The following is a 25,274-nucleotide window of genomic DNA, read 5'->3' on the forward strand; positions in this document are numbered from 1 at the left end:
TATTCTATACTATATCGTCCTGTGGCTGGTACCTCAGGGGGGAGGGATGCCTCAGCATGGGCCTGCAGACACCCCTTCCCCCACACCATACCACGCCTCCACCAAACCTATTCCTTCCTTCTTATCTCTTTATAAAACACAACGCCACCCCTCCCCCAACACTCGATGACCTCAGCCTCCTCAACTGACACCCAGGGACACATGTGTCGTGTCTGATGTGACAGCAAAAGCTCATGGGACCAGACACCCGGGATCGGTGGAGGATCACGTCTAACATGTGGATGCTGGAGAAGCACAGTCAAGGCTCTTCCTCCTGAGGTAGGTCAGGAGGTTCAGACGAGGCAAGCCCCTTCCCAGACATGGGACCCTTACTTGGGCCTTCCCCAGCCACAGTGAAGCCACAGCTGGCCTCCTGTCCTTGCTCCCTGACTTCCTCATGTTCTCATTATGTGCAGAACTGTACGTGATGGGCAGCTTCCCTGGGCTTGGACAACAGCGAAGGTGGGAGACCACCCTGCTCCTCACCGAACCTCATTCTGTGGAAATGAACTCTTCCCAGGCTGTCTGACTTTGCTTCTCTCTTGCTTTCTTTAGCTCAGACTGGCCTCAAATCTGTAACAATCTTGGGGTTGGGGATTTAGCTCAGTGGTAGAGCGCTTGCCTAGGAAGCGCAAGGCCCTGGGTTCAGTTCCCCAGCTCCGGAAAAAAAGAAAAAAAAGAAAAAAAAAAAGAAAAAAAGAAAAATCTGTAACAATCTTCCCGCCTCAGCCTCCCAGGGCCTGAGATAAATGGCTTGAACTACTATACATGGTTCTGAGTTCAACTTTGCCAAAACTCTCCTGTGACCTCAGTGTGGGCACTGGCCTGGACAGTGGGGCCAGGCAGGTGAGTTACCCGCTGCTGGCTTTTTAACCTAAGCTCAGCTCTTCATCTGGGTTGATGTTCTCCCAGGATTAGAACTCTGGCAATTGGTGCAACTGTACACAGTCATACACATCACTCGTGTGACAGATGACATTCATCGTATGCTCTGGACCTAAGACGTCCTAGCACGGCAGCTCAGGGCTCTCAGCCCTGGGGTGAGGCGGCCTCGGGAGAGCTCTGGGGTAGGAACATCAACATGTTCTGGAACAGTGGCATGTACTGAAGACACGGACCCACCCTCTGGCCTTGTTCTTCTGCCTCTAAAACGTTTCCCAAAACTGATCCTGGAGAGAGAGGAAAACTGGGACCCAAAGGCCACTCAGCCAGCAATGTGCTTTTGCTTACACGTAAGTACTCAAGCTTGATCCCTAGACAATGTGGAAAAAAGCCCTGTGGGAGTCCATGCCTTTGATCCCAGCATGGGAAGGTAGACACAGGGCGATCTCTGGGGCTCAGTGGTCAGCCAGCAAAGCCTAATTGGCCAGCTCCAGATCTCTGTGAGAGAATATGTCTTAAAAAACAAAACAAAACAAAACAAATAAACGAACAAAGCTTCCCTTTCACTTACACATGTACCTGCACACATACGCATCTATACCCTCACCCTCCCCCCCAATAGTGAAGAGAACACTAGGGCTGCTCATCTCTGCAGGAGACAGGGCTCACGTCTTAGTAGCTTGTCAGTGTGCTCTGTCCTGTGTGCATGTGAAGCCTGCCACTCTGAAGTATCCATCTACAATCCTTTCCCTGCCTCTCACTCTACCCCTGAGCTCTCCCAAGGCCACCCCGCTGTCCAAGGTTGAGGGTGCTGAGCCCTCATGTTAATGATGTCTTAGGCGCAGAGGCACGTGGTGGATGTCATCTGTCACATGAGCAGTGCGTGTGACTGTGTACAAACTGCACCAGCATCGCACCTCCTAGGCATAGGGAGGTCCGCAAAGCTGCCTCAGAGGTTTGCCGGAGGTTGGCTGTTAACGTTAAACACTGTTGAAATTTCTCCTTTGGGAGAAAATGCCCAAACGCCAAAATAGCAATGGTTCGAGTGGAAAGTAAAAGAACTCAAATGCCTGCGCCGGCCCCTGACTTCTACCTGAACACAAAACCTAAACGCAGAGAATTGCAGGAGGATACGCAGTCGAAGGTGGGGGTGGAGATGTCAACCGGGCGAAGTACGCATGCTCAAGCTCCCTAGGCAAGGCTGTGTCTCCTGGACAGCGCCGTAGCAGCTGCAGTGCCACGGCTGGGCCAGATGGGGTCTCCCTCGATCCGCGATCTTCTGAGAGCCTGCTCAGGAAGCCACCAGAGAAGCAAGGCCACAGGCCACAGCGCCTCCCGAGTCTTCACCAAGCTCGTTGGTATCTTACCTCCCAGCCTCAGTCTCTGTACCTCCCTGGAGCTGGTCAGGATCAGGCGATGGCTACATAAGCACCCAGGCTGGACTGGCAGCTGATGGCAGAGATTCAGGCGTCATGGAGTGTCCAAGAGCCGACGCCCGGAGGTGAGCAGTGTCCAAGAGCTGGCAGCCACGCGTCTGGCTTGGGTATTGACATGCCGCCTGCACCAGGCTTCCTGCACGACAGATGGTGGGAAAGAAGCTGTCCGTGAGCTGTCCGTGGACAAGTGAGCAGCAGTCATGCAGTCTGTGAATGGACGTCAGCAATACAGGACCACAGAACCTGCAAGGGAGCCACAGGGTCCAGCCAACCCTGTTGTATGCTGCAGGCCATGCTAGTTCAACGCGAGTGGACCATAAACAACAGGCAGCAGCCTTGCAAAGTGCTGGTACCCTTTGACCTGGGCATTTGTCGTTTAGAATCAGTGGAAGCAGAACTGGCAAGGTGGGTCAGTGGGCCAAGACACTTGTCACCAAGCCTGACCCAGAACCCACATGGGGAAAGGTGACAACTGACTCCTCAGGTTGCCCTCTGGCCTCCACACGCCTACCACCCAAACAAATCATGTAGAACTGTTGGAAGGGAGCGGTTAGGGGTGTGTGTGTATGGAAGCTTTTGAGACAGTAACTCAGTACAGTGGAGCTATGACTGTTCTCTACAAGCATGGGGGACAGACCCACTTCATCTGGGAGGTGGGTGCTTTGATAGAGGAGACACAGAGGCTCTTACTTGGCAGACTTTGGTGTATAATTGTTTCCGTATCTCCTGTCCCCGCTGATTATCACCACTGCCTCCCTGGACAACATGAGCAAGCATCCTCTCTCTCTCTCTCTCTCTCTCTCTCTCTCTCTCTCTCTCTCTCTCTCTCAACACACACACACACACACACACACACAAACACACACACTTGAGCACTTCTAGGCAGCAGCCTGAAATCTAGCCCCACCCCCCGAAGTCTAGCCCCACCCCCGAAGTCTAGTCCCTCCCCCGACACCTGGCTCCTACCCCCAAAGCCCCTACCCCTGGAATCCCTGGGAGAGGGAGACACTGTTCTACCTGCAGAGGTTGGCCTGTGTCACAGGCCACTGCTGTCTCCATTGAATGGCACAGCCTGTGCCAACCTACTCTGCCATCACTTGGGCAGCTGGGAGATTCTCATTCCAAATTTTGGTGCTTGGATCAAAGGGAGGAGAGCGGAAGAGAATGCGGCCCCTGCATCTGTGTCTCTGCAGCTATAAAGACTTCAAGCTCATTGGGTTCCCTATGTGTCCCTTGGATGCACATGTGCACACACACAGACAGGAACAGCCACCCCCAACCCCACCCCCCACCCCCACCCCAGCCTTGGGACTGTGGTGGCTGGTATGCACATCCCAGAGCTGGCCAGCCTCTCTCTGACTCTACCTACCAGAGACCCAAAGAAGAGACCTGTGGACTTCAGGGCCACCCACCCCAGCATACCTCCCCTCCCATGCTGACCCGTCCACTTTGCCCAAAGTGAGACCATGTGGACTCCAGGGATTGGTTGCCTGAGTTCAAGTCTCAACTTGAGTCTTAGCTGTGTGACCCTGGGCAAATGCCTTACCTCTCTGAGCCTCAGTTTCCTCCTCCACAAGGGAGTCAGGCGTTAACTGCTTCACATGCTGGTGCCAGGCATTGGAGTGGACAGGTGGATGGAAGGGAAGCCGTCAACAGTGTAAGTAAACTTCAGGTACAGACAAGGCTCCAAGGCACTAAGCAAGCCATACAGATTCTTAAATCTGCCGTTCCTGCTTCTGTGGAGAGATTCAGGTCACTGATCAGTCCGGCCGAAGACGATTTGATGAAACCAGGAACTTGCCAGGAGAGCTTGCAAAGCAGAAGGAAGGGAACTCAGCCTGTACAGTGCTCTCCTAACTCTGTGAAGCGTCTCTGGATTAGCAACGCCTTGGAGGTTCTAGAAGGAACTATGCTGAATGAATATTAGACTTCTTCGTTTCCTTCTCGGTGTCTCGTTTTGCTATTTTTGCGCAGTTTCTATGATTGGATTGATTGGAACATGCTTGGCGCATGTTTTTCAAAAGCTCCTCTGGGCAGGAAGCAGGGGCCCCAAAGGTTCCCACCTCTTGTAAAGAGGCTGCTTTCCCAGGTCGCAGCGCTATGGGAGGGAAAAGGTTACGAGGTCGAGGTCGGGGGACGCATAGGACAAGAAGCACCCACAGGCCAGCGAATGCAGACTTGTTATCCTGAAGGAAAGTGGGTGGGTCAGGTTCTCTGGAAGCCCCAAAGAGAGAACGTGAGAACGGCACCTTGCTTTTCCATTAAGTAAAAACTTGTAGTACTACAGCAAGACGGTTTGAAGGTAAGGGTGCTCTCCCACCTAAGCCTGACAAGCTGAGTGGATCCCCAGAACTCAGAGTGGAAAGTAAGAAACAGGTTCTGCAAGTTGTCCTCCAGTCTCTACATGGACATCACAGTACATGCATGCACAGTGGGCCTCTCCAGTAAATGAATACAACTTAACTTAGGAGCTCCTTCAAAAAAAGAAGAAAGAGAGAGAGAGAGAGAGAGAGAGAGAGAGAGAGAGAGAGAGAGATAGTGTGATGAAGATTGCAGGGAACCAGTTTGCCTGTGATTCCAGAAGAGGGGAGACTGAAGCTGGAGGATTGCTTCGACTTCTAGGCCACCCTGAGATACAAATGAAGATCCTACCTCAAAAACAGGAAGGGGCCAGGAAGTAGAGGCGCACACCTTTAATCCCAGCCCTCCATAGGCAGGGGAAGGTGGAGCTCTGTGAGTTCAAGGCCAGCCTGGTCTACAAACTGAGATCTAGGACAGTGAAGGCAGTTGCACAGAGAAACCTTGTCTTGAAAAACAAAAACAAAAACAACAAAAAAAAAAAAAAGAAAGGAAGGAAGGAAGGAAGAAGTTAGGTGGGAGGGGATAGGAGAAGACAGCTCACAAAATAGGAGGGTCTTGCAATCATACATCCAGAGAGAGTCTTGAATACAGAAAGCGTAAAGGACACAGCAGAAATACCAAGGAATGTTTCACAGCGGGAGAAGGACCTAAACAGACGTGTCTTTAGAGAGGACACACAGATGGCCAGGAAGCACATGAAGAGATGAGAAAATGGCTGATCGCCAGGGAAACACAAATCACGGTCGCACAGAGGTACTGCTGCAAGCTGCAGGGACAACCATCATCAAAAAGACCAACAACGACTATGGAAGGTTCTGGAGACACAGGAACCCCCGCCCTGTTCTCTTACCCTGCTGATGCGAATGCAGCGTGGGGCAACCGTGGTGGAAACTGCTGAGCCGAGTCTCAAAAGATAACGCACAAGGTCATCATGGGGACGACGATTCGTCTACCAGGTCACACCAGAGACATTAAAAGTCCTGTGTCAGTGCAAAAACACGTGCATACTCCTGAAGGCAACCTCGAAGCAGAGACAGCCAAATGCCCTGTCTCCAAGAGATGGACATACAACAGACAGGCAGCACACTGTGTCCTCATGATTGGCAAATGGCACTGTAGCCACATGAAGGAGAGTGCAACCGGTTTACATGACAGGATGGTATGCAGACACGGAAGGAGTGGAACGTGCGCACATGTGCAGTGAAGCTCAGCGCTGCGCTGAGTGAAAGAAGCCAGGCCCACAGGGCAGGAGCACTTGCTGGAGCCACTTATGTGAAGCGTTCAGAAATCAGAGTTGTGGGCTCTCAGAATGGGGAGGAAGGGACACAGGGATGGGCTGCTCATGGGGACAGGGTTTCTGTCTAGGTTAATGGCTAAGCATTGTGACATAGCAGCTCACACTGTATGAATCACCATAAACATCAATGGCACCCACTCCATAGGCAACCGATACAGCATGTGGACCACATCTGTCTTAGGGTGTTTTTTTTGTTTTGTTTTGTTTTTTTAAAGATTTATTTTATTTATTTTATGTACAGCATTCTGCCTGCATATGTGACTGCAGGCCAGAAGAGGGCACCAGATCTCATTACAGATGGTTGTGAGCCACCATGTGGTTGCTGGGAATTGAACTCAGGACCTCTGGAAGAGAGCAGTCAGTGCTCTTAACCGCTGAGCCATCTCTCCAGCCCTTAGTTAGGGGTTTTATTACTGTGATAAACAGCATGTCCAAAAGCAACCTGGGAAGGAAAGGGTTTATTTCAGCTCACACTTCCATCATCCAAGGAAGTCAGGGTAGGAACTCAAGGCAGGAGCTATGAACCAACACTGCTTACTGGCTTGCTCCCCATGACTTCTGCAGTCTGCTTTCTTATAGAACCCAGGACAATCAGACAAGGGGTGGCACCACACACAGTGGGCTGAGCCATCCCCATAAACAAAATGCCCCCACAGATTTATCTACAAGTATATACGTGAGTATATTGTCACTGTCTTCAAACACACCAGAAGAGGGCATCAGATCCCATTACAGATGGTTGTGAGCCACCATGTGGTTGCTGGGAATTGAACTCAAGACCTCTGGAAGAGCGGTCAGTGCTCTTAACCGCTGAGCCATCTCTCTAGCCTCCTATCTATAAGCCAATATTATGGAGGCATTTTCTCAATTAAGATTTTCTCTTCTTGCTGGGCAGGTGCACAGGCCTTTAATCCCAGCACTCAGGAGGCAGAGGCAGGTGGTACTTTGTGAGTTCAAGGCCAACCTGGTCTACAGAGTGAGTTTCTGGATAGCCAGAGCTACATAGAGAAACCTTGTCTCGAAAAACAAAGAAACGGAACAAAACAAATTTCCTCTTCTAGACATAGTTTGTATCAATTTTTGAACAAAAAGCAAACCACTACAACTTCTCAATGAAGCAACTGACACAAAACCCCCAGGGACTGACGCCCAACCAGCTATTGGTGTCGGTGTAGTTTGGCTGTACTTTCAGAGGTCGGCTGGCTTCCTTCGGTACTGACGAATTCAGGTCTGAAACCAGGTTAAAGCCGGCCAAGCCTGTGAGCTGAAGAGAAAGAAGTCTGAAAGAACTGTTTGCCTAAGGGGCTTGGGTCCCAGCACCCTTTTGTCTTGAAGATCCGGTAAGCAGCACCGGAGATAGACAGGAACCGGAAGAGAGGGGTGCCATCTTGGTTGTATAGGCAGAAGGCAAGGTGGGGGAGAGGTCTGGAACAGGAGGGGAGTCCTCAGCCCCGCTCTCCCTCTTAGTGCTCTCTTGTCCGCCTCTCAGAGGCTCAAACACAGTTATTAAACATCTGGTGTGGATGGAAGCGGAGTAGGGGCCAGGCGTGAACACTGGAGGCTCCGGTTGTGTCTTTGGTCTCCCCTAGCAGATGCTGATGGTGACCAGTCTGGACCATGCAGAGAACTCTGTGCTGTAATATGGAGACGCCGAGTAGAAGGGGGTGTAGAAGTAGAAGGCTGGGTAGACTTCCTGGAGGAAGAGGGCCACAAGTCAAATCCTGAATCCGATAGAAGGAACCTAGTAAGAGAAGGCAGAAGCTGGCTGGAGCCAGGGTGGGTACAGGAGTTGAAAAAAGTACATTGAGCGGGGCCACGTTGAGAGAGCCAGATGTCATCCTAAATTCAGGGAGTTGGGGGTGGAGGGCTCTCCCTGAAAAGTATAGCTATGAGCTCCTCTGGGTGCCTGTTCGTTTGATGGAGCCAGTCTGCACCAGCCAGGCCTCAAGTCTACCACTTTGATTTTGGACCCTTGCAACCCGCAGCAGCCACTGTCTCCTAAAGCCCCTCTCAGACCAGCCCCACCACGTGTGTGATGAGCCTTCGTGCTCCTCAGCGTCTTTTTTCTGGCCCCTCCTCCAGGTGGAGCTGATCCACTGAGAGGAGAGTGGGATGCAGACCCCGCCCCTGCTGTTGGTCTGTGGGAGCAGGGAGGAGGGCTGCATTAAAGTAACATGTTCGGGGGCAATGGCAGAGAGGCGGTTCCTCAGATGGCTTCTATGTCCCCCACACCATCTGCTGAGCAGGAGGGGGTGAACAGGGCCCCCAGAGTCTCCCCCACGGTCCGTACGTTGTGTCCCCAAGTGTCCTGTTGGAGATACCAGCTGGAGTCTAGCACGTAGGGAACGTGGGTCAGAAGCAGTGTGCAGATTACCTTGAGCTGTGCCCTTCGCTGGGCCACAAGCTTCACTTCCGTCTATGTGCAGGGATGCAGGCTGTTTGGTTGTGTGTTCATTTGCCGTGTAGTCAGAGTCATCTGGGCCAGGTGTGGAGCTCGGCGCCATGTGACAGGTCCATCCGGCCAGGCCCTTCCTTCCTTGAGTGAGTGGACGAGACCATGAATTAAAAGACAGTCACATGACAAAGTGGTACACGTGGTCCAATGTGCTGACGGCGCTCAGAAAGAGGGACCAGCCTGGCTCCCCTCTCCCTTGGCTGTGGAGGTGAAACCCCCAATGTGAATGTGTGCAGGGCTCTCCCGTAAGATCATGGGAGTGGTCTGAGCAGGACAGCTGCGGCTTCAGCGTGCGTCTCCCTAGGGTCTCTCGTCAGAGTGTCAGTGTTGATGTAGAGTTATGGACATCCTAAGTGGACGGCCATAGCTGTGTTACAAACACAGAACCAAGAACAACGGTAGCAAAAAAATACCAAGTTGGAGTTTGCATGACTCTTGACCTAAAACAACAGTCCATTTTGTTCAGAGACTAAACAATGTAAGGCAGTTGGAACCATAGGATTCCCTCCCGGATGGTGTGATATGGCTCTTCTGGGATACTGGCTGCTTCTGGGAATCCTTTGTCTATATTTTTATTTTATTTTATTTTTCTTGCCTATGCACTGTCAGGGTTTCCTTACAGCATGGTAACTGTCCCAAGCTCCAGGAGCATCCCGGGAGTTTGAGGCCACCCCTCACAAGCTCATGAGCTAACTTTAGTTGTGTTTGCAAGCTGGTCAGGGGTCAGGGAACAGGAAGGCAGAGCCCACGTAGGGGTGGGAGGAAGGTTGACTCTACCAACATTCATAAGGGAGATTTTGCTTTTGGGGTGGTGGAGTATAGGCAAGATAAATGCAGGTGACACTAGATGGTGACTGGGTTTTTTCTAAAATATTTATGTTTTTATTTTATGTACGTGTGCATCTGTGTGTGTGTGTGTGTGTGTGTGTGTGTGTGTGTGTGTCTATTTATACCATATGTGTGCAGTTCAAATGGGGACCAGAAGAGGGCATCTGAGTCCCGGGAACTGGGGTTACAGCTGATTGTGAGCCATCCAGTGAAGGGGGCTGAGGGAGGGAGGGACTGAAGCTGGTTGCCCACCCAGCAAGATCCATCCCTCCAAGGCTGAAACATTGTATTTTATAGGGGCTTTCTTGACATTTTGCAACAATTTCCAGTCAGTTCTCAGTTCTAACTTAATTAACACCTTCTTCCTGGGATGGGTAAGGCATGGGGACTGCACCCAGGACGCCCTGCATACCAGACAAGCATTCTACCTGTGCTCACTCCTCAGTCCACGGCCTTCTTTCAAGGAGACAATCAGGTTCATGTGAGGCTGAAAAACAGATTTCTACATAGAGGAGGCAGAGCGCCACCCCTAGCCCCATCCGTACCCCTACCTGTACTCCCACCGAGTTACAACCAGAAAACATCCTGGGCAGGCACCAGGGAGAGAGCAGCAAAGGACACAGACCAAGTCCGGGAACTCTCATTAGCAAAGCTCTTATCTAGCAGGGCCAGGTGGGCTTCTAAACAAGGAGAACCTGTGATTCCACCTGAGGTCATCAAGGCACGATTTCCAGCCAAGCTCAGTCAGTACCCAAGGAGCCCACAGAGGACTGGGGCCATAGCTCAGTGGTAGAGTGCGCTTACCTAGCACAGGAGCACGCAAGGCCCTGATTTCATTCCCAGTGAGAGGCTGCAGGATCCTGTTTGCCAGGGCAGCTTTGCCTCTTGGCTCTTGTCTTAAGTTGCTGGGTGGTACTGTGTTTAAATCACTTTGGCAAAATTCCCCTTAAAGCCAACCAATACCTCCAGCCCTACTTTATGGGGCAAACGGGTCCAAACTGCACAAACACGCCTCCAATGTCTGTGCTCCAGAGACCAGAGCTCCCGAGCGACCCTGCCGGTGGGAGATGAGAAGGAGGAGTTCAGGGGAGGCTGGGCAAGATGGCAGGGAGCAAAAGGCATGCGTGGTTGGGGGGTAGCAGTAGCCAGTGTCTGGCTGGAGGCCATCATCACTTACCAGAGGGAACGTGTTTGCCATGCAGTGCTGTGCGAGCGAGGGCTGCAGAGTCAGCAAAAGGGGGCAGGAAATAAAATGGAAGAGGCAATGTGTTGCCAGGCATGGTTTATTCCTACAATGTAGGGGAAGGTGGCAGGTTGAGATCTGAGTATCCCCATCACCCTTACTAGATGCTGGAGACCTGGTCCTCGGATCCTCACCGTGACCCAATTGGAACTGTTAGCCCCATTTTACAGGTCAGGCAACTGAACACAGAGACACGAAGTGGCTACCCAAAGCCACACAGCCTAGAAACTGGAATCAGGAAGCGAATCCTAGCCTAAGCGTCTGTGGCCCACCTGACCACATCCTTCTAATAGCTAACAGATTCAACACACCGGCTCATACTCCGTTTAGATTAACACACTGAAACACAGAAGCGAAGCAAGTCTGGGAGGTTGGAGACTCTCTGTATGACAGGCCAATGGGTGGGCTGCTTGGTGACGGTGGGCTATATGTTAACTTCCAATCAAGTCCAAGATGTGGTGCACCCAACGGTTCACCATAGGCATTTGGAGAGCCATCTGAAGGCGAACCCTGAGTCAGGGACCAGAGTGACTGGAAACCTTGGACACAGAACAGGGACTGGCAGCTTCTCAAAGTCTTTGGGGGGAAGAGAGGAGTCTGCCATTTGACTGGGGGCCTTAAGGAGAGGGCGTTGTGCCTAAGACAAGGGGTTGGAGTTGCAATCTGTGGTTCTGAAAGCACATCGATAATATTGAGAATTCTTTCAGCTGAAGGCAACTCTCCCAGTAGAGACCCCGGGGGGCTGCTGGTGTCACCCTGCACCTTTTTTTGCTACCAGCCTGGGACTCTCCACTGCCTGGGCTTACTAGACCGCCTGACACCACCAGCCCCCACTAACCCCGACCGGGTGCAGCTGTGAAGCCATGCAGACCCCCTCCTCCTCAGCCCAGTGCATTGCCCGCCGGCTGCTATCCCCTGCATGCATTCCGGGAGGGCAGGGGATGTGGGCGCCTGCCTTCGGATTGATGGTCCAGGAAATGCGTTTTCAATTAGTCCCAGGATGCTGAGGTCCAAGCATTGTACAGCATCTCTTGGTGGGGGTGGGTAATGAGTGGAGAGAGTAACCTAGTAACCGCGGAGAGCGACCCCAAAGAGCGACAGCTTCTGGAGTGAGGGGGAGACCTGTTGGCCAGGGCGCAGGGCCCACAGGATTGGGGTGGCCTTGCTCCAAGATGCAAACGGGTGACCCAACTTTCTATTAATTTTGGAGGGGCTAAACACTATTCGCTAAAGATGTGTTTTCCGAGGTGAGCGCCTCCCTGGGGACCCCCCAGTGCCCCTGAAAGAGGGAGGAGAGAGTCTGTGTCACAGGGAGAAACCACCTGTGGTTGGCAGGAGCCTCTCAGTCAAGTCGTGGCCCGCGGTGCGGGTGTCCCCGGAGCTGGCGGGGTGGGGACCGCGCGGCCCTCCACTGCCTGCGGCGCCCGCGCCTCCTCCGGGCTCCCGACCGCGGCGTGCGCTCGCGGTGCCCGGTTCCTTCCCGTTACGCAGTTCCTGTCCCTTTAAATCCCAGCCCCTGGCAGCGGAGACTGGGGCGCGCCGGCCGGACCCCGGGCCAGGGGAGGGGCAGGGCGCCCTGGGGTCCCGCGTGCGCGCGCGCGGCCGCCAGCGCCCTCTCCAGGCGGCCGCGCGCCTGCCGGGGCCCGGAGCGCACGCCGCCGCCGCAGTGCCGCCGCCCGGTCCGGCCGGGATCGGTGCAGCCGCGCGCGCCGCCGCCCGCGGGCCCCGCCGCCCTGGGCCTGAGCCGCGCCCCGCGCCCTCCCGCTCCCGGGGCGCGCGGCGAGGGGCCCTGGCGGCGAGGTGGAGCCGCGGGCACCAGCCGCTCCCCCGCCCTGCGCCGCCCCTCCCCCGCCTCCTCCCGGTCCTGTCTCCAGCGGGAGCGCGAGACGCTGGTCAGGCTCCGGCGCAGCTCGAAAATGAACAATCGCCGCGGGCGGACCTAGAAGCCGCCGCCGGTCCGCGCGCGGGGTCGCGGGCGTGCTTCGTCCTCCCCCTCACCCCCCCGAAAAGAGCATCGCAACAAAAAGCCAGCCAGCCAACCAAGACTCCGGTTTGTTGATCGCCTTGTTTTTTTTTTTTTTTTTTTTTTTTTCACCGCTTGCGGGATTCGCAAACCGCGTTACATGCATGTCCAGTGGGGGTAGGTTTAATTTTGACGATGGAGGGTCCTACTGCGGAGGCTGGGAGGACGGCAAGGCGCACGGCCATGGCGTCTGCACCGGCCCGAAGGGCCAGGGCGAATACACCGGCTCGTGGAGCCACGGCTTTGAGGTGCTGGGCGTCTACACCTGGCCAAGCGGCAACACGTACCAAGGCACCTGGGCGCAGGGCAAGCGCCACGGCATCGGCCTGGAGAGCAAGGGGAAGTGGGTGTACAAGGGCGAGTGGACGCACGGATTTAAGGGGCGCTACGGGGTGCGGGAGTGCACGGGCAACGGAGCCAAATACGAAGGGACATGGAGCAACGGACTGCAGGATGGCTACGGCACGGAGACCTACTCGGATGGAGGTAGGTGCGGGCGGCGGTGGCGGGGGAGGAATGGGGACCGTCCCCCTCTTTCTCCTTCTGTTTATCTCCCGGGAAGTTGAGCCTCGCCTTCCAGTTGGGCTGTGGGCTCCTGGGGCATCTTCTAGATTCCCAGGAGGCCTCAGCGGGCCCCTGGCCACAGGTTGCCCCACGCTTGATTGGGACAGTGGCCCATGCCAACCCACGGGTTGGGGGCTCTCCAGCATCAGGGCCCGGCCCCTGCCGCAGCAGCCGAGCCAAAGTCTCGGCATATCCTGAGGAGCAGGCCAGAGATTTGCACCTGCCAGAAGGCCAGGCCGGGTCCTCTGCCACCTCTGGGACCTGCCAAGGCAAGAGGGGCCTGGAGATAGACCCTTCCCCTCCTTTAGTATTGCCTTCCCGGTATCCCCAGAGTCAGGCCCTGGTTGGTTTCTTGTTTTCCTGCGGTGCTTAGGGCCTCCCTCAGTCCTAAAGCAACCCAGGCCAATGGAGAGGGAGCGCTGGGAGCGCCAGAGGCGGGGGATGCCGACCAAACCAAACAGCAAAGCAATAAACTTCTAGGTGGTTGGACACAGGCTGTCGAAGCAGGCTGCTGGAGGGAGGGAGGGAGGAGGGAGGAGGCCCATCTGTTTAGCGGGAGCCCAGGAATCTGGCCATTCAGTGGCGGAATCATTTTCACCTTTAGTGTAGGGAATCGCTCTGCGCCTCCAGTTTAAGATGCCACCACAGTCAGGGCAGAGCCGGTGCCGGAAGCCAGGCAACTGCCGGCGGCGTGATGGTTTCTGTTCAGAAGTCCTAGCTGGCTTGGCAGCCTCCAGTCCAATGTCACTTCTCAGCAGCGCTGAGACCTCGGGAACAGTTATAGGTCCTGGAAGTCAGACCCCCCAAAGCAGCCTCTGCCTGGAGGCCCCCTCCCCCCTGGGGCGCTTATCCCAAGAGGCTGTTCTTTTGCCTCCCTCTGGGCCTGGGCGGCTTCAGGATTTTCTGCACCGATGCCTGGGAAGGGAGCGAGCTGCAGCAATGACTTGGGCTTCTGCGGGGGGGATAGCGAGCTCTACGGAGCCTGTGTGTGTGTTCTCCTGCCTGAAGCCAGCACCTGCTCCCGGCCACATCTAGGAGTGATGAGGGCTGGAAAGTAATTATTATTTTGGCTTATGCAACTGAAAGACAGGGTTCGTTATTACCCGAAGAGGAGGCGGAGTCTGGGCAGTTAATTATATAATGCTCCTGCCTGTCTGCGCCTTGCCCAACCCTGGTCCCAGGCGGCCTTTCCTGTACTGTTGTTTTCTTGGATTGGGCTGGAGAGTTTCCCTGACCCTGGGGCATTGAGGCCCTCCTGAGGTTCCAGGCCTGCGTGTGCCTGTGTGTGTGTGTGTGTGTGTACTCTTGGTTAGGTCCTTGCAGCAAGTGTGGGTGACCAAGGTGGGTGGTCCAGCAGCTTGGTGTTCCCAGCAGGGATCCTTAGCAGGCAAGTGTAGCCCAGGGCAGTTGTCACCTGGGCCTCTGGCTAGACAGCTCTGCAAAACTACCTTCTGGAGGTACTGCTCCGGAAGACCTATCCTGGTGCCCTGGGCTGACTGGACCCAAAAGAAGGGGAGAAGCCCAGAATACCTAAGGGTGAGGCCCTCCCCGTGCTGAGACCCGCCCACGCTATAGAAATTTCTATTGGCCTAAAGAATTCTTGCCACCAACAAATATTTATTGAGCACTTACTATGGCCAGATGTGGTAAGCTCTGGGATCCCAGGAGCAGGTCAAGCAGACATGATCTTCCCAGTGTGTTCACTTAGGAGGAAGGCTCTCCATGGGGAGCTGGGAACAGGCACGGAGCCTGTCAGGGAATCGGGGCCTGGTGTGCTGAGACTATCCCTTAGCTGACGCCTTGAGGAGATGCTTCCTAAGCCTTTGGCCTCCTGCAGTACCTCCTTGCCCCCACATCCCACCTGGTCCAGTCTACTTTGAAGAGAAAGGGACCATGGATGGATATGTGTGTGCAGAGATTAAGAGCTTAGCCTTGGCAGAATCCCCTTGTGTCAGGGCCACAACACCTTACTTCTCGATGCTACCTCGCTTTGCCCAGGGGCGCTCTTTTTGCCCTCAACCCCTCAAGGAACCCCTCAAGGAAATTTCAGTTCTTAACCCTTTCCCTGGAGTGCATGGCAGAGAGGTAGGCATGTGGAAATGGACTTCAGGAACAGATCTCTCTCTTGGATGTTGACATAGCACGACTGAAATTAAACTGGCCCTCCCTGCTCTGGGGTTCAGGTCCATGTTTCTGCTCACGACTAGCTTTCCATATGGTAGGAGTGACCGTGGAGGATTCAGACCCTGGCGAAATCATTCAGCAAAGCCTGGGTGGGCTGTGGCCAACTGCAGCAGAGGGTCCTGGCCTGGATACCATGTCCCTTACCTGGCGGGCATCAGGGTCCAGTTGAGGATGATGGGTTCTCTTGAGTGAGCAGTCCTGGTTTGGGCTTTACATGGAGCTGGGAATTTGGGGACAGACATCAGCAGTGCTCCACAACTTTTGCTCCGTATCCAAGGCTGACTTGGAGAAGTGGTCGTTGTCATGAACAGAACATGTGTTCTACAGTCAGCTGCCGTTGGTACGGAATCCGTTCCGATTGGGGACACTTCTGCCAAGCCCTTCTGCATCTTGCCCTCCCCCAGGCACAGCCAGACATTGTTCCTGATGGGAGCCCATTGAGCCACTCTTGAAGTCTATATGGAAGCCTGGGAATGGGGTCAGGGCTTCAGCTTTTGGGGGGTTGACCACCTGGCCTTGAATCCTGGCTCTGCTGTGTGACTTTGGGCAAGTGGCTTAGCCTCTCTGAGTTTCTGTCTCTTTTTGCAAAGGGATAATACCGTGGAGTGGGTGAGGATTGGAGTTCCCGTCTCTGCCAGGAACGAGGTTGGCATTCTCTTCATCCTTACAGTTCACAACATGCAGTGGACATAAGGTTAGCAAGTCTTAGCAGGACCAACAGGCAGGCAGGACTGAGGAGGTGAGCATGCAGGTGAGAGTCGGAGGTGACAGGTGATGACGCTTACTGTGTCTTTTACACCTGTGCAGCAGAGGCTTAGAGCCAGGAGCCTTGGGAAGAGGCGGGATTCTAAGTTCGCTTTTCTTCACTTTCCATCCCTATAAACTCCCTTTGTGAACTGTCTTCTCTACATCCACTTTCCCCGTGTCAGGGGCAGTACCCCTACAGGCAGACACATGCTCCAGCAGTCACTGCTGCCCACCTATTGAGGCCCGGGGACCTCCTTACTTTCTGAAGACAAACAAGGCTTCCTTTAGATGTCTTGGACCAAAAAGTCACCCCCTCCCCCAGATAAACCCTCCCACACTCTGAGAGATGAGTCACCGAACGCCCCGGCCTCCCCACTCCCCATACGAGCAGGTCCTGTTCACCGGCCCAGATTCCACAGCCCACACACATCACACACACCCACAGTAAGAACTCAGATCCACCCAGGCGCCTGCGCACACACGGCGCGCACAATACACCTGCCACCCGCGGATCTTCCACCCTGTCCCCCGAAGCAGCCACGTGCACCTCCTGGCTTTGTTTGCTCCTCCATAGCTGAGGGCCGGAATTCCTGACACCCTGTATATACAGAGTTCTGAAGAGAGGCCCCTGCAGCTGTTTTCGTTTTGAACGGAAGCCCCTGGCACGGCTGCCCCTTGTGAAGGGAGACTGATATCTGACAATATAAACTGTGTTTTTCTTTCAGTCAGCACCCGGGTTTGAACCTACGGCCTTGCTATGCCTGGTAGACACTGTCACCAGGTTACATCCCCAGCCTTCTTTTTTACTTAGAAAAAAAAAGTAAGTGTGTGTGTGTGTGTGTGTAAAACATACCTGTATATTTATATATCAATATTAGATAAGGTCTTGCTAAGTTGTTTAGGATGGTCTTAAACTGGTCATCCTCCTGCCTCAATCTCTTGAGTGCTTGGGGATTCCAGGTCTGCTAGCATACCTGCCTACTTAAACTACCTTTCATGCTTGGCTATGAGGAAAGCTTTGGGGTTTTTATGTTTTTGTTTTTGTTTAAAAGCTGGGTAAAGGGTGGTACAGCCCCATCAGCTCATCTACACAGATACTCCTCCCGGAGAAGCTTGGCTCTGAAGGGGACACACACCCCTACAGGGAACATGTAAGCTTCCCCCAGTCTCTCTTCCCCACGGGGGAGGGGGATGTTGACAGGCTCCATCAGGTGAAAGGAGACAGAGCAAATGACTAGCTTTGTTCCAATTATAGCTGAGAAAGAGAGTTGGTGAGAGCGTTCCCTCCACCACCTCAGCCTCAACTGCCGGCATTGGAGCACGAGCGTTGGCTGACAGCACCTGGTGTGGAGTCCTGGATGCTAATGTCACTGACCTGCTATGAGGACCTGGGGTATCTCTGGAAGAGATATTTCTAGTGTTGGGGAATGCTTTCTCCTCAGGACCTATGACTCCATAATTCTCAGTGTAACTGGCAGACTGTGCTTACAGAACACCCTCCACAGTAGCCCCATGTCCCTTGGAGGACACGACGCTATATAGAATTCTGGTCTTTTTGTCATAGTTATGTGTTTTGTTTCTTCTGAGAAGGGATTTACTGAGTAGCCCAGGCTAGCCTAATATTCTCTCTGTAGCCAAGGCTGAGCTAGACTTACAGAAATCCTTCCGTTTCTGTCTCCTAAATGGAAATCCCTTTTTGTTGAATGCTTAACAGGTTTTTAATTTAGTGTGTGTGTGTGTGTGTGTGTGTGTGTGTGTAGTATGGACAAGTGTGGGTGTGTACAGAATGGGTGTAGAGGCTGGAGGACACCTCCTTCCACCTTCCTGTGGGCTCTGTGGCTTGAACTCAGGTCATCAAGCACACACAGAATGTTCCTTTATGCACTGAGCCATCTCGCTGGCTCTTATGTAGCCCAAGCTGGCCTTGAACACTCTGTACTCGAGGATGACCCTTTAACTTCTTATCACCCAGCCTCGACCTCCTGAGTGTTTTAGGATTGCAGGCGTGGATCACCACACACCCCGTGTGCTGCTGGGGCTCAACGAACTCAAGGCTTCTTGTGTGCTGTGCAGGAACTCTAACAACGGAGCTTTATCCCCAGCTCTGCGTCTTTTTTCTTTTTTTAAGTATTTGTTTTATTTGGGTTCCTGGGTGCCAGGCTGCAGGTGGAAATGTCAGAGGACGAAGCAGAGCAGGGATTGGTTCTATCTCCCTCCATGTGGGTCTGACAGAATACACACAAATCACAGCCTTGCCAGCGGCCATGCTTACCCACTGAGTGGGCTCTGTCCTGGGTTTCTGTTTGAGCTGGATGGTTTCTGGATACGGCGTCTTCAGCACCTTGGAGAGCGCCCTTGCTCGCAGAACGTGCGGCCACAGAGCAGGTGACTTTCTCAGGCCACGCCCAGTGGGCGCGAGAGTAAACTCTCCGGTGTGCTGTGTGCCTAGTAAGTGTGTGTCTACCGTTCTGTCCACTGTTCATGTTGCAAGACACATGACTGGTCCAGCTGCTGGTCTGTCTCACCCTGTGCTACCCTTCTGATCTTCTCCCAGCACTGTTGGGGCGAGTCTGGGTGAGGCTTCAGACAGACTGGCTGCCCTACACGCACGCAGTCCAAGGCTTACTCCCATTTTAGGTTGTATGCTGTGTTCATGGAATGTGGCTGGTGCATGGCAGATGGAAGAATGTCTCTGTCTGTGGTGGCCGATGAGAGAGCATCTTGTGCTTTCTCTTTAGATCGGCCTTAATGGATTAATCACCTAGAGCAGTCCTGTCCACCCCACTGGACTCTAGCCACATGCAACCATTTGCATTTAAATCTAATTAAATGGAGTACAATTGAGGAGTCAGCTCCTTGGTGCGACAGCCACATCTCCAGTGCTTTGTGGGCTGTGGAACAGTGGCAGCTGTGGTGGACAGCACAGACAGGGACTGTCACTGCCATCATAGAAAGGCTTATACAACATGGCGGCCTGGAGTATATCCCCTGCAGGAGGGGATGTTGCTGGTGGCCATTGCCATGTGGTGTCAGCATGCGGTGTTCAGCGGTCAGTCATTGGACTTGATGTTTAGTTTCCTTCACCCTCGTTCTTGATGCCATTTCCTTCAGACAGTTGGAGTGTCCAGGCGGAAACATCACTGTGAGATGTGTGTCTTTGGTCAGCCTCATCACCTTGGGCCTCTGTCCTCTGTATCCCTGTTACAGTGTTTTGTTACTGGCTTGGACAACCGGCATTCGAGTCAAGGAAGACAGTGGCACTTGGTGGACGAATAACAGTATTAGTGCCCTAGGGGTGAGATGCACGGATGTCTGGAGAAGGTTCTGGACCTCTGCTATGCAAGCACTCTTTCCTTGCAGAGTGCTGGAAAGAGAGGTGTGTGGCCCTCTCCCTACCTGCGTGAGAACCACCTCTCTGGGGCTGCCCTCCTCAGCTGGAAGCAGCTGGTTGTCAGGAGCCTCTCAGGGAGAGCCTGCTGTGTTCAGGCCACAGCGCAGCAACAAGGCCTGCCTTGTGTCAGCTACATTTGTTGGCTGGGCCTGGCTGTGTGCAGGGCGTGGTTTGCAGGAACAGAGGAGACTAGAAACAAGAAATAGGGTGACAGGACCCCCTGGAAATGCAAGCTGTCTGGACACAGATGCCAAATATGTAGCATAGACTTTAGAGATGCTGAAGAGAAGTCCCACAAGCCAGAGTTTCACGTGTGTTCTGAGGGGCAGCAGACACCTCCCAGGGCAGAAAGGTCCCAGCTGTGTTTGGAAGATCCCATACATATGCCCTCCACTTGCCCCATCCCCCACCCACTCTCCAAATTCCTGCCCTCATGAGAACTGTCTGTTCCTTCCTCCACCCGAGTTTCCCAGACTCCAGTGGGGCATTGGCCTCCTCTTACTCAGCAGGTGCCCTCCCTAACAATGTCACAGGTACTCACCTGAACCAGGATGGGCCCGAAGGGGCAAACACTATCCTGAGAACCAAAGGCCAGCAAAGAAGGGCCCTCCCCCTTGAGTCGAGGCCAGCATGTGCAGAAAGCTGTGCCTGAACACAGATTGTCAGTCTTCTTGACTCTCTGAGCTGGGACGTCACTCAGAAGATAGACAGAGCTCAAGCAGGGCTAGTGCTGATCCAGGGGGTGCTCTGAGGACCACAGCGTGGCCAGGTGCCTCCCACCCCTGCTGTGGCCCCTGACCTGTGAGACAACCTGTATGTTCTGGAGGTGACCTGGGTCCTGATGTGCCCACATCTCAGCTGAGCACCAAGTCTGTTTGGAGTGCTTCGTGGGACACCGTGACCTGGGCTTACCCAGAAGTGCTGGCCAAGGGGTGGCTGAGCCCTGGGGTGCTCCATGAATTCCCCAGGTGAGGCTGGTGCCTGCCTCCAAGGAAGCCCTTTGGGTCCAGACGACTCCAGCTTTTGTCAGAACCCAAAAGTCCATCCATCCCTGGTGGATTTTAAGCTTGAAAATCAGACTTAGGGAGTGGCTTCCCGGGCTGGTGTTTGAGAAAAGCAGGTGGCCCCGGGTTGGTTGTAGCAGAGAGAGCTGTTAAACTCTGCGCCTGTGCTTCAGGAAGTAGCTGAGGGGACCTGGCCATTCCCAAGCACAGTGGCCATGGCTTGGTCTTTGCCACCATCGGCAGATGACCTTTTCTGTGGCTGTGCTGGCTAATTTTGATTGTAGACTTGATTGAATTAGGAACAGCCTGGGGGCACGGGTGAAGCCTGCTTTGGGTGTGTCTGTGAGAGCATTTCCACAGAGAGTGTGGGGCTGTCATCTCATACTGACTAAAAAGGATGAGTGGAGATAAAGATGAACCTTATCTCTCGCTGCCCAAACTGGGCGCGAGCAGCCTCCTCCTCCTGCAGCCAGAGCCGTGACCTCCTCCTTCTCACAGATCTGTGACCAAATGCACTGCCTCACCCAAAATGGGGCAGACCTGATGCTCACAGCCCGGAGCCCCCAAAACTGTAATGGATAGACAACATACTATTCCCTTTCTGGTGGTTTGTATGTGCTTGGTCCAGGGAGTGGCACTATTGGGAGGTGTGGCCTTGTTGGAGGAAGTGTGTCACTGTGGGTGTGGACTTTGAGACCCTCATCCTAGCTTCCTGGAAGCCAGTCTTCTAGTCTTTTCCTGGCTTCCTTCAGATGAAGATGTAGAACTCTCAGCTCCTCCTGCACCATGCCTGCCTGGATGCTGCCATGCTCCCACCTTGATGGTAACGGACTGAACCTCTGAGCCTGTAAGCCAGCCCCAAATTAAATGTTGTCCTTTATAAGAGTTGCCTTGGTTATGGTGTCTGCTCACAGCAGTAAAACGCTAACTAAGACAGTTACCAACACAGAGGAAGGCTGGGGAGCTCCAGGCGGAGCTGCCTTGGGGCAGGCAAGCTGGTTAGTTTTCAACTCTAACTAGAGTCACCTGAGAAGAGGGAACTTCAATTGAGAAACTGCCTCTATCAGGTTGTCCTGTGGGCAAGCTTGTGGGGGCATCTGCTTGAGTAATGGTTGATATGGGAGTGCCCCGCCCATTGTGGGTGGAGCCACCGCTGGGCATGCTGTCCTGGGTGCTATAAGAAAGCAGGCTGAGCAAGCCATGAAGAGCCAGTCAGTGACAGTGTTCCTCCTCTGTGGGTTCTGCTTGGGTTCCTGCCCTGACTTCCGTCACTGATAGATGTGACAGTAAAATGTAAGCCAAATGAACCCTTCCCTTCCTCCCCAAGTTGCTCTCGGTCAGTGTATTAGCCCAGTAACCAAATAGAAACCACGAGAGTCTGTGTCACGGTCCCTCAGGCACGCTCAGAGACTGGCGTGTGGCGGGCTTGCACCCTGAGAGGCAGAAAATGGCATTTGATAACATTTTCAGTAATAACTTTATTGAGGTATAATTCACATAAAAACTCACTCTCTTTGCTGCACACTGTAGCGTTTTTTAGTGTGTTCACAGTTGGGGTCTTCTCCCACGAGTCTAACTTTTTTCCCTCGTTTCTGTCGGCGTGCGCGCACACACTGGTGCATGCACATCTCAGTCAAAGCAGACTGCAGGGGCTCCTCCTTAGGTGCCATGCTTGTTCTGTGTGAGACAGAGTCTCTCACTGGCTTGACCTTGCTGGCTAGGCTGAATGGCTAGTGAACTCTAGAGATCAGCCGTCTCTGCCACTCCATAACAAGCAGGTACCGCCATGTCTGGCTTATTCGTGCGGCTTCTGGGGACTGAAATCTCTGACTTTTGTTCTTCCATAGTCTGGACTCTGACGACAGAGCAGGGTCTCACTGTAGCTCAGGCTGTCCTGCCTCAGCCCGCCCCCAACCCCAAGTTCTGAGATCACAGATCTGCACCACCAGCATGTGTGTGTCCCTGTGTGACTGGCCCCTTCACCGAGCATGACATTCTCATTCCTCCATACCCACTCTTCGTTCCTTTTTTCTGCCTGAGTAGTACTCCATTGTCTGGTGGACACGTGTTCCTTTCTTGGGCTTTTGTACCAGTTCCACCTCCTGGCTGTGTCGAGCAGCTCCGCTCTGACTCTGTGTGTGTGTATGTTTTTGGTTATCTCAGGGATACTGGGAGTGGATTCTCAGGGTTCTGTGGGGTGAGGAACCAGCTGCCCATCTGCTGCGCTATCTCCCATTCCTGCCTGCAATGTGGTGAGCCCAGGCTCACCCCTACCTAATACTATTGCCTGTCTGAATGCAGCCATCCCGGCCCACGTGTCTTGCCGTGGCTATGTTCATGCTTCCTTCGGTGCTGGGTGTTGGCGTCTTTTCACACACGTCCAGCGTGTGCTACTGACGATGTCTAAGCTCTGCACTGTTGAGGATTTGTCCCTTTTTAAACCCCATCGCTTTTTCTTGTTCCATTCTAGGGCTTTCTGTAGATGGTGTCTGTGAGTGCTGGTCGGGAAGGAGGCAGACCACTGGAGATCTCCTCAGGTCACCTTCTTTCTTTCTCCCAGAGCTCCCAGCACCATGCCAGGCACACAGTGGGTGCTTAGTGGGGGTCACTGCTCATGGTCTTTGTCAGGGTCACTGGGTTCTCAGCAGAGCCAGCTGGCTCTGGGGACGTACACAGAGCCCAGGACTATTTGGCTGTTGGTCGCTCTGGAGTAGTCCATGTTGGTTCCTTACTCGGTGTTGGTGGAGCAGAGGGCATTGGAGACAGGGTGGTGGTGTCTGTAACCTGAGGAAAACCATTGGGGGAGTAACTTTGGATGGAGAGTCTGCAATGGCAGGCCAGCAGGAGGGGCTGCTGGGCCTCCGAGCCTGCAGAAGGAGCCTGTGGCACCTCAGGGAGTGTTTTGTGGCTCGCTGGGTAGGAGGAACCAAGCAGCTAAGCCTGTCCATGTTTCTGCAGGGACTAAGTGACTGCACCATGTTGGGGGCCACAGGCTTAACTATGCATTGCGGAGAAAACACGGCAGAAAAACCACATGCAGGGGTTTACTGGACGAGAGTGGGCTTTGGTAACAGCAACCCGACCATGAGGTAGCTTGCAGCATCAAGCTCTCTGTTAAGTGCAGAAGCAAAGAGAAGAGAATGCATGAGCCCCAGGGAGTTAACAGCCAGTTAGGGGGCGGGAGACAGGAGCAGGGTGTGGGAGACCCAGAGGTAGAGATAAGTTCTCAGAGTTAGATGACCCGGGTCCCCCGGTCAAGACCCCACTTTGAATTTCTCCCTCCACACTCTATTTTCTGGAGTATCTATGCCTGAGAGCCTAGTAGTACTTCAGCCTGCTGAGGAGGAGTATGGCAGAGGTTTGATGATGATGCTGTGGACCATAGGGTGCCACAGAACCCCAGGGCTGTGAGCTGGGTGCTCCCTGGCTTCATGGCATTGCCCACCTGCCTCAGTTTCCAGCCCCTGAGAGAGCTCATCAGTACTGTGCATGCTCAACAGAAACTGGTTCCGCCAGTGCCAGGGAATTAGCCAGCTCCTGGCAGTGCCATCTCTAGTCCTAGCCCCGGGAGGTGGTGGCCTGAATCTCTAGAGAGTTCCATCTGCTCAACCCCAGGTATGGCTGGTGACCTGGGAAGATGGTGACACTAAGGTAGGATGAGGAAGAGAAACTGAGGTAGTCTCTCAAGGCCATGCCTGGAATGGATTTATAGCTTTTGCAAGTCAGAAGCTGGTAGGCTTAGGCCTGGTGGTGCAACCTGTCCCACCCTTGGGCAGGTCAGATGACCTGCCCCAGGCTTTTCTCCTTCCTTTCTGTCTCTGACAGATGACCAGCCCTCCTATAGCCACAAAGGCCTCTCCTTAGAAAACCTCAGAACTTCCCTGGCCCTTGTCTTGCGGACACCCCACAGGTGAAGATTTGGGCTCGTTCCTGGAGTGAGGTGTGTTAGAAAGAGCTACTGAAGGACTTGGACTTTAAGGGGGGGGGCCCTAAGCCAGTGGAGTTCACTTCAGACTGGTGCTGTCTGAAAGAGAGACCGCTCTCTAGAGAGGACTGTGGGGAACAGGGCCGTGATTGGTTGGGAAACACCCGTTCTCTGTCTTTGCTGGAGAGAAATGGTCAGTGTTTGTGGGTGGCACAGTGACCTCCTTTTTCCTCACTCTCCTGATCTTGGGGTAACCTTGTCTGCAGTTGATACTCTAGAAGGCAGTTCACATCCAGAAAGACATTAATGGGGATTGGGGGTCAGGAGGGGAGACGGCACAGGTGCGTAGGTGGCCAATTGATCTCTTGCTGATGGGGTTAGGGCTTCCTCGGGCCTACACTCTGCACCCACATCTTCTTTCCTCAGCCATTTCCTGGGGTTCTTGGGGGTCTCTGTACCCCAGTTTTATAACTGAGGGAAGTTTCTAGAAAGTCCACTTATTTCCTTCTCTCTTCCTGGGCTGAGTCTGAGCTCAACTGTCCATCAGAACACACAGTCCCCTGTACCACTCAGGCAGTAACTAATCACTAATGTGCCTGGGGACCTCTGGGGACACAAGATGTCTGGGCTGGGCTGCCAGAGAGCCAGGCTTTCTTCTAACTTCCCTCTTCAGAGCCGCCCTATCCCTCAGCTTCTCTGCATGGGTGTCCCTTCCCCAGGCTGGGGTCCATGACAGTTGCAGGGGCAGCTTGCAGGGACAGCCTCTGCTGTCCTTGACCCTGGGCCTCCTTGGCTGGCCACTGCAATGTCCGGCAGGGTGGGCGTGAGGCTGATCCCCACCTTCACAGCCAGGTCAGGCCCCCTGCGCGATGCCATGCGGGGTTGTTTGTGTTCA

At 53.8% G+C, this 25,274-nt stretch overlaps 1 protein-coding gene across 1 annotated transcript in view; it reads left to right on the forward strand.

The window, feature by feature from the left end:
* Window positions 1-12,366: 12,366 nt before the first annotated feature.
* Window positions 12,367-25,274, forward strand: part of Jph3 (junctophilin 3) — a 61,531-nt gene continuing 48,623 nt past the window's right edge. The window contains exon 1 of the mRNA XM_032887585.1: window positions 12,367-13,050. Coding sequence (XP_032743476.1) covers window positions 12,669-13,050 — 382 coding nt within the window. The 5' untranslated portion in view covers window positions 12,367-12,668. The remainder of the gene's footprint in view (window positions 13,051-25,274) is intronic.

This window comes from Rattus rattus, chromosome 17 (genome assembly GCF_011064425.1).
Source record: "Rattus rattus isolate New Zealand chromosome 17, Rrattus_CSIRO_v1, whole genome shotgun sequence".
NCBI classification, from domain to species: domain Eukaryota; kingdom Metazoa; phylum Chordata; class Mammalia; order Rodentia; family Muridae; genus Rattus; species Rattus rattus.